Source organism: Colossoma macropomum, unplaced genomic scaffold (assembly GCF_904425465.1).
Source record: "Colossoma macropomum unplaced genomic scaffold, Colossoma_macropomum, whole genome shotgun sequence".
NCBI classification, from domain to species: Eukaryota; Metazoa; Chordata; class Actinopteri; order Characiformes; family Serrasalmidae; genus Colossoma; species Colossoma macropomum.
The window spans coordinates 14,938,917-14,956,505 of NW_023494808.1; the positions used below are offsets into that span (position 1 = coordinate 14,938,917).

Consider the following 17,589-nt stretch of genomic DNA (forward strand, 5'->3'; position numbering starts at 1 on the left):
TGAAGATGTTTGTTTTCTCTTTTTTTCAAGCCAAACCAAGTTTACCCTTCCACAAAAGGAAGTATTTGAGTATTTGAGCCTCCTCAAGGTCTAAAGCGCCCCAAGGCCCTTGGCAGTCAGAGGTCCCTGGGCACGGGCCCCAGTGGCTCGATCAGTTATCCACCTCTGCCTACTATATAGGTGCATTTCTTACATTTACAATTACTGACTATTTCATCAGCCACTATCTACCCTGTTTGTCACATGAAAGTTGACCACCATAGGACCGCCACTGACCACATACTGTTTGGATGGTGGACCATTCAGGTCCAAAGGGCATTAAAGAGATGCTTTATTATGATATGTATCTAATGAATATAACTGAATGTGATTAATACGCCATTACACAGTTGTATTTGAATAATATAGCAGAATCAAGTAATAAAGTTTGACTTCTAAGAGTTAAAGACTGCAGAGGTCTAGAACCCACAAATGCCAGCATTTTGCCCCGGAGTGTGTCTGCGTCTCAGTTTGAAATCCGAGTCTAGCGTGGGTGGAGTAGCAGCTGGCCGTGCACGCTGATGCGAACCGCCACACTCCGCCCCACCATACTTGACCACAGTACCCTCAATTACTGTGTGGAAAAGTGAGCACAGGTGTGGGTGTGTTTGGCATGTGCTGGAGGTGTGGTGCAGGTGAGGTGTTGCAAGGGTACGTTACAGGCGGGGGCTAGGGGCTGGGAGTGGACGCAGGTGTCTGAGGGTGATATAATGGGCTTTGAGGATTTTTTGCATGGGGCCCTTCCGAACGTGGTGTTCTTTGCACAAAATTAGACATCTGCAATGGCTTGTTTTGTCAAATGATGGACAGTGGGCAATATGTGGACGGTAGTCAGACATGTCTGCACACCTGTGAAACTATAGTTTAAAGCATAAAGCTGAAATACTAGAAACTGAAAAAAGGGGATAAACCAGAAGTAATAGAAACTAATAGAAACTGTATGTTTTTGTGTACTTGTACATGTTGTAGTACAATAAGCACATTGTTGTAATCATATCAGAACCTCATAACATTTTTTTAACCATTTGAAAATGCAAGTTGAAAATTGCATGATGAGTGGACCAATAGAAATACTCCAGAATTACTTGGAATTACGTCTCGTTACATTTATTGTGCATAATAGTTCTATATGTTGTTCTCCTGTATAGCATCAATTTAAGATGTATGTAGTTTTGTTATGACAATGAAACTTTAAGCAACAAGCAAAAAGCTTTGCCCACACAAACAAGTGTGTGATCATTTTTGCTCAGTGTTACTGTAAGTAAACACAATCTTCTTTTCTCTTGCAAAATAAGTAGATGAAACAGATATGAAAAGATGACATGTAAATTCGGACAAGCTGAAGCGGTCAAACGATGCCACAGACACAGGGCTAATTGTGTGCTCTCCTGGAGAGAGATTTGCATTAGACTTTGTGTGCAGTGACTCACTTCTCTCTTATCCTCTCTTCAGCACACATACACACATACACACTCCTGAACACTCCTGCTCTCTCACCTACTTGCACTTGCTTTAGCCTATCTTAAATTGTTCCTTCTTGCATGTGAAAAAAGTAACACATCAGTTTCCTCCTGTCAAGGGTATGGAGACAGGTGAGGGCTGATAGACCAAGCCACGTTGCAAAACCACAAAGTTATACAAAAGATAACGTCTAAACAAAAAGTCAGAATGAAATTCTCTCCACAGTGGACCATGTGACTGTTGTGGCCCAATGGGGCTTGAGGCCAGGGTTAGGTTGCTTTTTTTATAGAAGGGAAGAGTTAAACTTGTCGCCTGCTTTGTGAGAAGCTTTCTGTGGGCCACCACAAACCAAAACTGTGACCAGTCACGGCTCTCTGAGCCCTGGAGAAAAGTGAGATAAAGATAGACCAGAGGGAACCAGAAGATAGAAAGAGAGAAACTGAGGGAAGGAGGGTGCTGAGTGTACGTGTCGATGTCAGTGTGAATCACCCGGATTACTAAAAAAAAGAGAGAGAGAGAGAAAGAGAGAGAGAGAGAGAGAAACCACAGCGACACATTTCTGCTCCTTCTCTTTTGCACAAGGGTAAGCATCAGTCGACCGCAGTCTGACCGCCGATCACTATCTGCAGTGTCTCTCAACCATGCACAACACGCAAGGACCCAACTGCCCCAACGCCACAACTGGATCAGCACTGGATGACCATGGGGTTGGGGGTGTGGGTGTGTAACCCTGGGATTTTGTTCAGATTTGGGCCGCTATGGAGGATGTCTGAGCTAGACTGTTTGATGCTTTGACCATGCATGTTTTCTGACATGTCATCATGGCTCTACCATTGGTCTTTGCAGGGCAAAGCACGGAGGCGTTCAAAATTAGGAGCCAAGTGAAGTTGGAGGCGCTGGACTCCAGTGAAGAGGACGAGAAGCAACCTCTCACCATGGCCTCAAACAGCATCTTTGAGACCTTCTCATCCTATCAGTCTTGCTTCGCCAGGGGTGAGTCATTTTCGTTCAAATTTAGGTCGATGGCTTCCGCAGTATGTCAGCACCTGTTTGGATTTGAATGTTGGAATGTCAGTCAAAACTTCTGACTCACGTTTATGAAACACGAAGTTGATCACTCACGTTTTGACTTATCTTTGCTGACTGCACTCTGCACACAAATTTATGAGCGAGATGGAGAAGTATAAGCAAAATGGCAATTCACAATTGTTGGTTTGCTGTGTCAGTGGTGTACTGAAATCTCGTGGCTGAATCTGAAAACCACAGGGCTGTGGGTTACTGAGTGTTCCACTGGTTAACCTCACTCCACCATCAACAACACAGCGGTCTCTACAGAGTCAGTGTAATGCCCTTTGGACTGTGAGATGCTTCCATGGATTGGTTGTTTGAACATGAATAATATAAACAATATCAGGTGAGATATACTTGTTTAAACTGATGCGCAACTAACAGTGTTATGACCCAGGTAAATAATAATTTGTTTTGGATTTGGATCATTGTTACATGATAGGCATTGTATTGTGACATGTCTATTAGTAAGCTACCAGATGTTATGACTGATTATTGCAGCTCAGGCTTCATGCTGAATTTTGACTTCTATGTAGTCAGGTCCCTGGGTGTGAGAGGGAGGTTAAGGATAAAAGCTGTGGTGAAACATACTTTGTTAGTGTGTCAGATGCCTGTGAAGGACTACAGACTCAATATCTGTCCTGTGCTCCCAGGAAAGAGAGGGGGAGCTGGTGTTTGGATTTTATGATGTAGAAATTGAGGCAGGGAGACAGATGAACTCATAAACACACCCAGAAATTAGAACCCGGAGCAAAATTACAAGAGGAGTAATACAGTATACCTAGCAAATGATTTGCACTGCAAACATGTCCGGAGTGCTGCTATGTACTATTTTGGAATTGTAAACTGATTTTTCACCATTATAGAGCTTTAAAAAGCTATTATCTTTGTAATGCTCACTGATGTACAGTGACATACACTGTGAATGTATTGATACAGTAATCAGCAGAATAAGTAACACTATTGAAAGGTAGCAATCATAAGTCTACATGACACCTACTTAAGCCTTTCATGACAACTGAATTAAGACTTTTTCCGGCAGGCATCTGTTGTCACACTGAGGTGAAATTACATCAAAATGGCCAAAAACAGCCTTTCTGACAACTGACATATATTGAAATAAGCCTATATGAATGTCTCTATAGGTTTATTGCGGTTGTCTTGAAAGGCTTATGTATGCTGCCCCTCAATAAAGTATTCCTGGAGTTTGCAGATGCCAAAAGTAATGTCCAGAATACTGAGGTATGCCTAAAATCCAGTAACTAAGTAGGACTCCAGCGTGCACTTGACCATGACAACATTTCTGTCTCACTAAATTTCACCATTGTTCACTTTTCTTGTAAGATGGCTTTCGAGGTCTAAACTCTTGAAAACTTCTTGCTTGGTGTACTTTCTCTGTTATTATTCAGGGCTGTGTGTAGAAAATATGTGTTTTAGGCCTGCATTTTACAGTTTAGGCCACAGCATAACACATGCCTAATAAGAAAAAAGGGCTAAAAAGTGGAGATTTTCATAATACTACAAACCATGATACTGCAGATGTTGATACTGTTTTTCAGCTTTACTGCTGTAAAACTGACATTTTGCCCTTGAGATTCAGAATAATGTATCAAAATTTAAAACTGTTTCCCAGGTACGGTCTGTTCTTAGGGTCTCTCATTTGCAGTCTTTTGAGGAAACCACTGTCATTGATTAAAAATTAGGCATCAGATTGCATCTTATCTATTTATCTATTGCTGATACATTCGTAGCTCAGTTGCACCGGTTTTAAAGTTCACTGTTTTGCACAAGGACATTAGAATTGAATATTGTATCGAGCCTGAAAATGTTGAATATTAAAACATGAACTGAAAAGTTTACTGATGTAATTTTAGCTAGGTTTCTTCTCTGATGATGTAGTTATACTGTGCTTCAGATACCAGCTTGTCTGTGAGCTCTGTGTGAAAGAGATCTGCAGCCTTGTTTTTGTTTCCTGACTCTTTAGTTCATGCACATTTAGCGTGCCTTGCGAACGCTGTCAGTTAACACAGGAAGTTTATCAGTCGCACTCGACGCATGTTCACATGTGCTCACCAACCAGCAGCCTCGGAGGAACTTTTCTGTTTCTCACAGACAAGACTGACTTTGTCCATGGTGCTTTATGAGGTGACAGTTGAAAGCCCTTGAAATATGCTGATGTATGGCCAGCATGCTGTTAAAGAAAGGAAAAAAAAAATTCAGTTCAGTCTAGTTACGCTTTATATTAAGGTTCCTTCATTATCATTATTTACTGCATTAGTTAACATCAGCAGACAATACATTTTCAACATTAACAATCCATTAGTAATGTTTATTGAGTAATTAGCACTTGTATTAGGTTTGGGTTTAGGTTTTAGGTTGAGGTTAAGGATAGGGTTACACTTTTAAAATGAATGGTGCCAAATAGGATTATTTAGTGATGCCATAGTAGAATTAATTTTGGCTCCCTAAAGAAAGTTTTTTTCCCCCCTATAACATATATAGCACATTTTCATATAACCAACCAAGAACCTCTTAGGAGTTTTTATTTTTAGGAATGTGGAGTCAGGGCTAGGTTCAAGTTTTGGGTTGAGGTTAGTGCTTGTTTTAGAGTGAGTATTGGTTTAGGGTTAAGCTCAGGTTTTGGTTTGAGGTTAGTGTTTGTGTTAGAGTGTTTGGTTTAGGGTTAGGGTTAGATTTTGGGTTGAGATTAATGTCATGATTAGAGAGAGTGTTTGGTTTAGGGTTATGTTCAGGTTTTGGGGTGAGGTTAAGGATAGGTTTAGAGTTAGTGTTTGATTTAGGTTTGGGCTTTTGAGTTGAAGTTAAGGGTAGGTTTTGTATATGGTTTAGGGTTAGGTTCAGGTTTAGGGTTGCGGTTGAGGTTAGTTTTGGATTGAGTGGTTTAGGGTAAGTTTTAGAGATTTAGATTGAGTGATTGTTTTATGTCGGGTTAGCTTTAAGTTTTTGGTTGTTAATTAGTTCATTAGTTGCGTCAAGTGTACTGGGAGCAGGGGAGACTCTAAAATGTGCAGGGCAGTGGTGCTCCTGGACCCGAATTGAGAACCACTGCTCTAATACACTGTTGCAATTTTCACTCACTTAAAGCATTGTGTCCAAGCTTAGAATCTGGAGCAGTGTTTCCCAGTGTGGTCCTGGAGGCATACTGACCTGCAATTTTAATGTTTTTCCAGCTCCCAACACACCTGATTAAACGAATTAGCTCATTAACAACTTCTTGCTGAGTTGGAATGGATGTGTTAAAGCAGGAAAAGCACTAAAATGTACATGGCAGTGTGCATCCAGGACCAGGGTTGGGAAACACAGTTCTAGACTACCTTCGCGCTTGACTGAGAGCCACAGTACTGCACATGCAAATACACACTTTTGTGTGTGTGTGTGTATGTGCACATGTGTGTGCATGCATCTGCTTGTTAAATATATAATTTCTCCAGACAAAGATAACTGAAGGAGGTACAATTTCACATTGTCACTGATTCATGGTGCATTTGTACATGTTGTGTGTTTTATCCTTTATAATACAACACATGCTATTTGGATATTTTCTTTTTCTGTGTAAGTGAAATGTATTCCTTAATATATAACATCATACACTACAAGCTAGATGTAGTGTATAGTGTAATATATTACTACATGTAAAAGCAAGCAGTTTAGTTTCACCAGTAAGTAAATTTTATTGATATATAGTTTAATCAAACATGTTTTTACCAAAATGTTCCACTGGTTTCTAGAGCTGTTCTTCTAAAGGAATTGGCGAAGGTTTGGCAAAAAGTCAGATTTACAGTTTTCCACTTACCATATGTAGTTGATCAGCTGAGACCTGTTTGTTATCCAAATTATGCATCTTTAGACTAGAAATCAAGACACCCAAATCTTTTCACTAAATACATCCCCAAAACGTCTTTTAAAATTAAAGTGGCACAGTGATTTAGGGTACAGTACAATTTAGTGTGAACTAAAAATGCACACTGTGTCTGCATGCTGCAGACAGCCTCTTTAAACAACAGGTGTTGTGCCAAATTCCAGCTCTTTTGTGTGCACAAACATGACATAGCAATATGGACGCTACAGATTGCTTTCACTATTTACTATTAAGTTTTGTTCATTTTTATAGTTCAGAGTAAGTTATACAATGCTCTGAGCCACACTGACATGTTTGCATGGCCATATTGAAGACCTGGATGTGGTTTGAGGGAAGTTTTGGGGATGTATTTATGAAAAATATTTAAGGATTGACTTCTAGTGTCTGTTAGCAATGTTATTCTCAAAGCGCCAAAGCTGAACTTAACAAGCAAAATTTGGACATCAAACATGCTTTGGCTGATCGACTACAGCTGAGGTAAGTGGAAAGTTGTGTGAATTAGATTTTTGGCCACATCATTCCTTTAACATGTTATACAGGATAAGCCTTTGTCGTCTTTGTTAATAAGTGGCCCTTAGATTCACCACTTTTTTATTAGTTGCAAGCTCCTTATTTAATTAACAGGAGAATCACCAGGAGCAATACAAAGTTAGTGTTGCTTCCAAATGTGTGAAATCTACAGGGTTCATGTGCAGCCACTCAGTTTACTGTGGAAGTGCATGGTGTCGTGATTGGTGGGTTTTGGTCTTTGTGGTTTCTTGCTCTCCCAGTTATGTTTCTCCTTTGCATTAGCAGCACATACGCAAGCCTGCACACATACATGTGAAGATTCTCTCCTTATCATTTCTGTGGTTTCGATTCATTACATCGTTCCTGTCTTAAAATCTACCACACATACATGCCCTCTGTACATATAGAACACTATGTGAAACCGCTGTGTGCATACCAGCTTTCGGTTTGGGTGCTGATCTTTCACGTTGATCTTTCTTAGTTAGAACTCACATCTAGTAAAGAGGTGTTTTGTGTGTCTGCTTTTTGCTAGCTGTCTACGTAGGACCATAGGAAAGATATCATTGTGCAAATCTTTCACAGGAGGAGCATTATCAGATCACTGTGTTTGGCCCAATGTTGTCCTTAGTAACCCAGTGCAGTAGCTAAAAATGTACAGTCTTGAGGTCTGGTGGATCATGGTATAAATTAAATTCTTATATTTTGGCCAAAACATTCTTTGCAGATTGCTGAGTTTGCAAATAAGTGAGCCAGTTGGCTTCATGAAGATGCATGTGGTAATGATTTTTAGGAAAATATGTGTACACTTCAAAAGCCACTGCTGCAGGTCACTGTTGTATACTACTTTGACACATTTAATGACTTGTCATCTCAGCGACCTACAATATTTGTTACATTATTCATTATTTTATTATCACATTTTTTTGTAATAAGCTATATTTAAGAAACTATATACGAAACCTGTTGAAGAGGGTGAGACTTTCTGCTCTAGGCTGAATCAGCACCTGGCCATTCTGCACAGAAGGACAGGAGGTTGTTCTGGGGTCGCATGGGGGCTTTAGTATTCACCACTTTGCCCCCCTTTCCTTCTATTATCAGAACTTCTTGTCCACCCCTTGTCTCACTTTTTCCCAGCAAAACTGCCTTATTTCATTTTGTCACCCATCTTTACCTCTTTCCCTCTCCAAAACTTCCATCCCTCCTTTCTGGCACCTCCAGGCCCAGTTTCCGGCCTATATATCTGTGGGTGTTTAGCTAAAGGTGATAGCTTTATAAGGTTGTTTTTATGCTTCTGTGGACCACAGCCTCCTTTATGAGGGATTTACGGCTGTCCCCAGGCCTCATGTCCTACACTGGAGGCTGGAGCCGAAGGATCTGCATCCTAGTGGCCGAATGCCTGCCCATTGCTGATTCTGGTTATCAGCATCCACAGGCACCCTAGAAGGAAGCTGGCCACCCTTTCAGGTCCCCACAAATTCAAAAAAGGGACTTACAAAGGACTATAATTCCTTCATTTGTCCTCACTTAGAGACTTAGCGTAAACCGTACGCTAGGTGAGTATGACCGATGCTTATATTTCACCCAATGTTTTGTGTGAATAGCATCTAGGTGAGGCCAGCAAAAATTCATTTCACCACCCTACTTGTTAACATGTCTTTTAACACACTGATGCATACTGTAATGATTCAGTTGTGGAGTACACTAATATGCTGCTCCTCCTCCTACATTTTGCTGTTAGACAGAACTACATACTGAAAGCTTCCCCTTGTACACTACTTCAGAGCAGCCTAGAGGCATTTCTGGACCATCTGAGGCTATAATACCTGATCCACCTCAATGTAGAATACCAATAAATGCTGATGTCACTATAACAGACTCGGGTGACAGCAGGAGCCATGCTGCTGGTCAGTGGCTAAGGATCTATTGAATTTCCTGTCCTGACTGCGCCCAGTGTATTGCTCCGACGGGATGGATTTTGCCCCCACTGGCCTGCTTCCTTTACAGGGACTCGCTGACTGGAGGTCTTCGGTGCTGCTGATATTGAGCCTGCTGTCCACTAGACAAGCTGGCAGGCCGCTATCGAGCCCCAGTGTCGGACAACAGTGGGACAGGGAGGTAGCAAGCGGCGCCACTGCTGGACGCAAGGCTCCAAGAGTACAGATAAATGTGCTAAAAACCGGGTGTTGGAGACTGAGCTAGGTGATTGGTTTAAGCAGTCAAAATGTGCTTTGCAAGGAACACAGTGGTTTCTGAAAGTTTTAACCGCAGGACACTTAAAACGTTTGGTAGGTCCCTTGAAGTTCAGTGATTCTTTTGCTAGGAAGACTCAAACACGGTTTTGCGTAACAAGAAGCCAACTAATAAGACATTTACTTAATTCATTGCTTTAACCTTAACAAGTGGAGTTATGGAATTTGTTTTGCTGTACTCTTAAAATGTAATTGCATAATTGCATATTAATTACACACACACACACACACACACATTTTCTAAGCCGCTTATCCTACTGGGTCGCAGGGATATTAATTACAGTGTTTATATAATGAATTACATTTACATTTGATTTACATGCTCTTTGAGTATGCACTCCTTTTTCCATTTGTTTGATGTCATGTGATGACAAAAACATGGCAAAATGTAAAGGATTGGTTCTATTTCCATGAAACAAAACTATATGCACAACAAGAGCTTCTCTTCAAATTAAAGCAATAATAAAATATCTTCTACTTACCATTGCAAATGTGGTATGGATTGTACGTTTAGAATCTCTGCTTCTTTAAGTAAGCTACGAGTGAGAAATGATAATTAATACTGCTTGCTTTTGATCTCTAGAGACAATTTGGACACTTTGACTGGCACTGTTTCCCATGATGTTAATTGACCTCTCTGGTCAGTAATGTGCTAAAATATACTTCTGATGCTGAAACTGAAAGGTCAAAGTTCTGCACCATACGCAAACAGAATGGCATTCTAGCAGAAAAAGTACTGTTGTCGAACATTAATTAAAATAATCTACTCTAAGAAGTTCATCAGATACTCAAAGAAGGAGCATCGATTGACCGACCACATCATATCACATCAACAGTTTGGCTGGGTGGCTATTGATCTAGTTAAACCTCAAATTAAACTGAAATGTTGTGGTTCAGCTTGTTACAGAGGGCAGTTCTGCATTGTTAAAGACAATTGGAACAAATGATGAATTTATTCCTCAACTGCAGCTCCTTCTGACAGTCCTTTAAAAAGTTGATTTTATCTATGGAAGTAGTATAGGATCTAGAGAGAGTTATTAGCGTTAGCACTGATGCACTTCAGTAAGATTTGCACGGTGGCACATGGTACACCTGGATTCTGGACCCTACCATCTTTGCTTTGTCGTTTTTTCCTTCCAGCACCAAAATTGAAGCCGATGACATGATTCATGAATTTCATGTGACTGACCACACTAGAAGCACAGAGAATTGACTGTTGTCAACAGTTTTTTTAACTTAGTGGTCATGACAACAGCCAAGCTGTGTTGGACCACATTCATGCATGAGCAACAATCTAAAAAGATAAAAGAAAAAAAATAAACTGCTTTTTTGATGCTTTAAGTGGCCCTATAAACACCTGTTCACAGGTAAAAGCATTAGATGAACAATACTAAGGAATGTCATTTGGAACGAAAAATTTAGCCAAAAGAATGTAATTTTGAATGTAAGTCTATGGAAAAACATGCTTTTTAGCACCAGGCAGGATTAATACAATTTGGCCTCTACGACTAGCAGAGAGTACTCAGCCAAGCACTGTCCCTCTGTTGTTTTGTTTTTTTTCCCTGACTGTTCTAAATGTGTAAATATATTTTATGTACTAGTTCATCAAGTAACATGCTCCACCTGTGAAAAGATGCTGGGACATTGTTTGGAACAGATCTGATGGCAGCAGCTGAATCTGCTGTCCCAAAGAAGGGAAGTTGCTTTTATACTAGAAATACATGCTTTTCCTCTCCATAATGGAGGAATGTTAGTGAGTTAGTTAGTACTTCTTGTCTTCTTTTTCTCTTTTAGAACATCTGGACATTTGGACTTTCACCTGCATTCTTAATTTCCATTTATAGTTATTTTCAGTTAGTTCTGATGGCACATCTGATTGGATGAAAAAGTTTTTTCACAATAGTTCATCATTCCACTGAGCACTGGTGATGACTTGCTTTTTGCTGCAGCTAACCATTACTAAAGTTTCTACTTCAGTACAATTAAAAAACAGAAAACGGATAAATTAGATAATAGAAGATAGAAGCCTGTCTGCAGCCTGTTTTGTCAGATTCTGAAGAAGACTGTGACAGCAGGCCTAAACCAAATTCCAAACCTGTTGCTGCCTCTAAGCAAGCTTTTCAGTCGGCAGCTACGACAACGGAACAAGTAAACGAACTGGAATGAGCCAGAAATAAACAGAATAATGAAAATGCTTTCATTTCAGTTTTACAGCTCTGTCTGTACTTTTTTTGGTGGAAAGAACTGGCAGTATTAAAGCTCATTTGATGCAATATTCAGGGCTCTTTTCTTGACCTTTTCCTTTATTTTGTAGAACTGTTGCATAAAAATAATAGAACACTAAGTTTTATCAAGAATAATCATGTGATAATCTACAGTACTCATATTCAGCCGTGATGTTATTCACGGTGATACGCTCCCTCTCGTGTTCTAATACTTTAATGGAACCATAGTAGAATCTCTGCTGCTTCATAGATTTCATAGATTCATAGCTGCTTCACATTTGTTAACAGCAAAAGTACATTCTCTGGAAAAAGGAAGGAAGACTATTGTACTGGTTCTCATCTGAATTCATTAGTAACCACAGAGTATGACCAGTAACTACAGGTACTTTTTTTCCTCAGAATATACCAAAACTTCTGACTTTACTAATGAGGGGTTAAGTGTTTTTAGTAAAATTTAAGTAGAACAAATGAATACATGTTTACAAGGCTATCACATTACACATGATACTTTCACTGCTTACACATTCGATTCATCATATGACCAGCTGATTGTAAAGCTGAAATGTGTGGTGTCTTGTCTATAAAAGGCTGTTATTGTTGCAGAAACAGCACATAGAAACAGGATATACAAATTCAGAAAACCTATATATAACTCTATAGTTTATCTACTACCAATCTAATATCAAGGAGGGAAGGCAACATTTTTCCAAATGGTAAAACTATTCGGCTTATTGGTACATATATGTGCACATTAACCCCATTAACCCCTTTAAAATAAATTAATTAGTAACTACTATTAATTATTCCCTCAGTACTGTGAGACAAATATTTAGTTATATTCATGAAAAAAGAACTCTTAACCCCCCACCCCACCCCCCGACTGTGCTTGGTTCTGTTCACTGCGTCATTTGTTCTGAGATCTTTCCCTGACTATGACTGGTTGACTACAGGAAACGGGCTTCTAGCAGTGATGAGAAATACACTTTTAAGTATATTGTAGCGTCAGCATAGACACAGAGGAGGCCGTGATTCCACTATGAGAAGTGCTTTTTATGAAACACCACGTCAGAAAGGCACATAGCATACAGCTGAACCCACAGGGGAGGTCACCCTGATGGCAACCCCCCCCCCCTTTACACAAAGACAATCCACACCCCAGACATGAAATAACATAAATAACACAGATACACACTTTAGACTAATATACAACAACATTAACAACAACAGTGAGTCCCTTTTTAGGAGTGCTGTGCCTACCATGAGCCTCCGTTCATGGCCACTTACATGGCCACACCTCCATTGGAGCCAGCGCCAGCAGGTCGCTACAATAGTGTAGTGTTTACCACTATTAAAAGAGACACACCTCTCATGCAAGTCCTGGTGCTTTACTAACCAGCTGTTGTTGGCCACAGCTACGCCGAACATAAGCTATTTTCTCTTTACTAACAGCTTGTTTGCTGCTAAGCTAGTGTCTTAGTCTCTCAGCTCCGTACATATCCCCCTGACAGACTAGCCCCATCTATACAATAAGATTCCTTATCAGAATAATACCATGAATGAATGCTGAAAAACTAATAACCTTCTAACCTTGAAAACGCTATAGTATTTATAACAGTGTATTCTGCAGCAGTTTGGTTTCGTTCTGTTTTTTCATTGTTTGATGTACACTGCTGGCTTTAGAGTTTTAAGAGAACTTGTTTTCAGTTATGATGTTATTTGACATGTGGTAAATACGCTTGTTGTGACTTCATGATGTTTGATTTCTTCATATCCAATAGTGTATCCCATAAATATCATACTCTTACATGCAAGCAAACCAGCTTGTTTGCAGCTTAACGTTACAGTCAATGTACATCCTTCTTTCTTTCTGAAGGGCCATGTGTCAAACGTTGGACAAAGCATGCGCTCTCACAATGTCATAAATGTGCGAGAGGAGAGAAAGACAGAGAGACTCCACAGAGTAAACTCATATGCACAAAACCACAGAGAAGCTTTTGCTGGTGCAGATAAGAGGTTGTGAACTTAAACTTCATCTCCTCCCACCCCCATCCCCCTTTCCTGTCAGCCGGCAAGCCTGAGGTTGCGAGGGAGACGTTGTTTTTTTGTTCAAAATAACCGTATTGCTGTCAATCAGAACTTTTCTGAGTTTCTTTTTTAACACTTAAGTCTTGTGTGCCTTTTTTTTCTCTAAAAAGCGGAATAGGCCTCGCTTTATGGCTTGGCAGGAAAGGGTTGCAGTTGCAAGGTGCAGGCATGCCTCCTGCTCTTACCCTCGCTCTTTCAATACACCTGGCTGTGTTAGGTACACAGGAAATGTGCAAAAGGATCACCGCAACCTTAATAAGTGCAAGTGCCTTAACATATGATATACCAAATAAATGCTCACTGCCCAGATAAATGGCTTTGCATCAATTTTTCAGATTTTCAAAACATGCCAAATACAAATAGATAAATGAACAGTACATTTTGATTTTATATGTTTCAGTTTCTTGGCTTAACCGTTTCCAAAACTCTCCTCAAAGAAGCCTGTCAAAAACATATTTAGTGCCAAGTAATAACTATTTTCTTGGCATCCTTTTGCACAGTACTCCATATCAGTGAGGAACCCTCTGGGCCGTCTAGGCCTATAATTCTTAGTTTTTTGTTAATGTAATATAATGATCTTGCTTGTTGTATTTAAACTCTGCAAATATTATAGTAGTTAGGAAAAGTGTCCAATCAATTTTTTCCCCTCGTGTTTTCCATGTAGGCCTAACATGTCAGATGAACCCATAACATATGTAGGAACTAAAAGGAAAATGGGACTTAATCAGTCATGTTTTGGTTTACATCAGGTGGGACCAGTTTATTAAGAAAAAAGATCACTCTTAAGTTGTCCATGTTTAATCTAGAAATGTTTGTGTTAATTGCCTTTAGCATAGCCCTGTCAAACACCTAGAATAGGACAGGATTGCAGAGATTAGCATTGTTGTAGAGGTGAGTTTTGTTCTCATTAAGAGCTTATATTCATGGCTCTCGACTGGTGTATTTATGTTTATGATCTTGGATCTTCAAAATTATTCATTCATAAACTGTAATATGTAATAAGCTTTTATCCCAAGTAATTTCAGGCCAGTTTTATTGGTCTGTTTGTCATGAAATGTTCACGCAATATAAAGGGCAGCAGGCATTTTTAAATGAAAGAAAAAATGTTTTGAGAAAAGAGTTGAGAAGTCTTGATATATACATAAATACAGTCTGCAAATATGAAGGTGCAAAATTTCTTGTTTGTGCAGGTTAACTGTCTTAACTGTGGCTTTCTGGTGGGATTATTGCTCTGAGCTCGAAGAGTGTTGTCTACAGTTCTATGCAGTATCATTAGCAGTGGCTGGCCTGTGGTAACGGAGTGGTGACTGTGGCTACTTGACGAGCCGCAGTTCCTCACCAACATGCAAAGCAGCCTAACCAAAGGCTTATTCATCCACAAGCAGTGAAACAGAGCATGAGCTCAGAGTCAGAAACACAGAAACAGGTGCAGGCCAAGAACCACACACAATCATACACACAGATGCTTACCAGTAAATGTGCGGAAAAACACTGAATGTTAAATTTGTTGTTCATTTAAATTACCTTCATAGACTAAGGCTCAGAAAAAGCTGTCTGACCATAAAAAATGAAAGATTGACTCAAAAACTCTAAGCAGCCGTTGAAAATGTCCAGATTGTGCTGACATACCAAATGTCAGCTAGTGGTGGACAGTATCTCCTTTTTGAAATACTTTACACTGTCTCCAAAAACTTACTGTGGTATACGATCAGTGGGGCAAAATGAGTTGGGGGCTCTTATAATGCTTTTTCTGTTTTGTCTAATGTTATTGAAAAAAAAAAAGTTTGCTGTAGTGACAGTAAGCCGAAATCAAACCTGTTCTGTGGTGTTTGGGAGAGAACTTAGTCAGCAGCCCAAATGTGCCCCACCACAGGAAAGGCTAGGTTGTAGCTAACCAGTGCTAAAATGACACCCATTTAGAGGATAGCACACTATTTAGATGATAGCGCACCCATGTAAAGGATCGTCCAAGGTTAAGTGACTAGTGTTGTAGTGAGAGCTGATACATGTAGCTCTCTGCCATGGCTGAGTTCCCCCCTTTTTCATTGGTAGGAGGAACCCCTCTAAAATATAAATGGGTGGGATGTATTTATTTATCCATCCAGACGTAGAAAAGAAATTTGACGTCATAACTTTGGAATACTGTCATCATTTTTATATATTGTCATCATTTTTACATACCATGATATACTGTTGTACTGCCCAACCCTAGTGTCAGCTTCTTTTTTTTAGCCTTGTTTCCCTTCCATGCACATTAGTCTGAACATATACAATCCCTGATGGAAACTTACATGATAAAATATGCCCTTATGCCATTGTTTGTGGCATAAGGCCAACCAGTAGTTGTGTGCAAACCCCACCTTCTACACACTCCATCTCAAAGGACACAGTGTTCACACTAAGGCCTTCCTTGTGCTGTTAAATGGCTGACAGTTGGGGGCATTTTCTTGTGGCGCATCCTCGGCAAGCACAGTTGTTAGCCGTGTGTGTGTGTGAGTGTGTGTGTGTGTGTGTGTGTGTGTGTGTGTGTGCACTTTGTGAGATGTCACAAGGAACCTGTCAGTTAAGCCCAGACTGAGAGTTCCTAACGGTATCCTTACAGCTGTGGCTTCCTTCCTCCTCAGTATCAACTCGCACAAGAGGACAAAATGAATGGCAGAATATATATATATATATATATATATATATATATATATATATATAAATATATTAAAAATGTCACTATCATTTGTTCTAACCTTAAAGAATACTCAGACAGAGTTTAGATTGAAACATGTTCAGGTATTCCTTTAACATGGACAGTGGTCTTCAAAGTCAACCTAAAATAAAATGGGTTTTTTTTGTTGTGTAGATTGAACTTTGAAAGTTTACGTACCTGTTCACCGTAAGCACAATGTATAATATCATATCATTTAAAAGACAAACTTATTGTTTTCCTATGATCTTCCATCAAAATGTAATGACATTTTCCTGCTTTGAACATGTTTTGTTTATTACATCGTCATGTACCAGTAAGCGGCGGGGAAATATTAAGCAATGACATTGTGTCCTAACCCCACTTTCACCCCTGTCTACGATCAACTGCAAATGCTCAGCTAACTCAAGACCCTCCCTGATTCTTTGTCTTACTTAAATATATATCACAAAAAGAAAATACATTATAATTTACATTTACTTTAATGCAGAAGTAGGGAACTGAAGGCCAGAATCCAGCACAATTTGGTGATGTCCCTTTTCTAGCACATCAGCAAAACCTGGCAATTAACTTACGAGTTGTATCAACTTGAGCAGGAAAGCACTACACTGTGCAGGAATCTGGCTCTCTAGGACTGTTCCCCACCCTTTTTATAAAGCCTCAATAAGAAATTGCTGAAACAGTGGTCCCAGACATAACCCTAAGTTTACTTAGAGCATGATAATAATCTGAGGAAAAACTATTGCATGAGTGTCCATCTCGTGTAGTAGAAATACAAGGTATATCTGTGTACTGGCAAAATTGAAACACCTACTAAGTCCACCTTGCTTGTATACAGATAGAAACCATAGCCCTTCCATGCATCTTTTGCCATGTAGAATTTTTGTGTAAGCCATCCTCTGGCCCTTTTGTCAATACTCATTTTCTGACCACAGATCCACTCTTGGCTTTGGAATACCCCAGCAACTCTGCTGAATACACTCATACCAGTGTTACAAACACTACTACACCACTACTATGCCAATGACATTGCTGTGCTGACAATAGTCCACCATTCAAATAATAGTTGGTCAACAGAGGTCCTGTGGTTATGAAAGGTGTAGCTCAGAGGTGTTCCACTCCAGTCCTGGAGGGCCAGTGTGAAGCACATTTTGGTTATTCTCCTACTCAAGTACTCCTACTCCAGGACCAGAGTTAAATAACCCTACTATAGAGGATGTTTAAAAAATTGTATACGACAACAGTAAATGTAAATGTATACCTGTACAGTGGCTCTATACAGTAGGCAGACCTCATGAAGTGGCCAGTGCGTTACAGGTTGCAGACTAGATGTTTCTAAGAAAGTACAAATTCCAGAGTTGGTCTGGAATTTGTAAT

At 39.8% G+C, this 17,589-nt stretch overlaps 1 protein-coding gene across 1 annotated transcript in view; it reads left to right on the forward strand.

Moving 5' to 3' along the window:
- Positions 1-2,105: 2,105 nt before the first annotated feature.
- Positions 2,106-17,589, forward strand: part of runx1 (RUNX family transcription factor 1) — a 58,842-nt gene continuing 43,358 nt past the window's right edge. The window contains exons 1-2 of the mRNA XM_036557495.1: positions 2,106-2,220; positions 2,347-2,493. Of these exons, the coding sequence (XP_036413388.1) occupies positions 2,142-2,220; positions 2,347-2,493 (226 nt within the window). The 5' untranslated portion in view covers positions 2,106-2,141. The remainder of the gene's footprint in view (positions 2,221-2,346; positions 2,494-17,589) is intronic.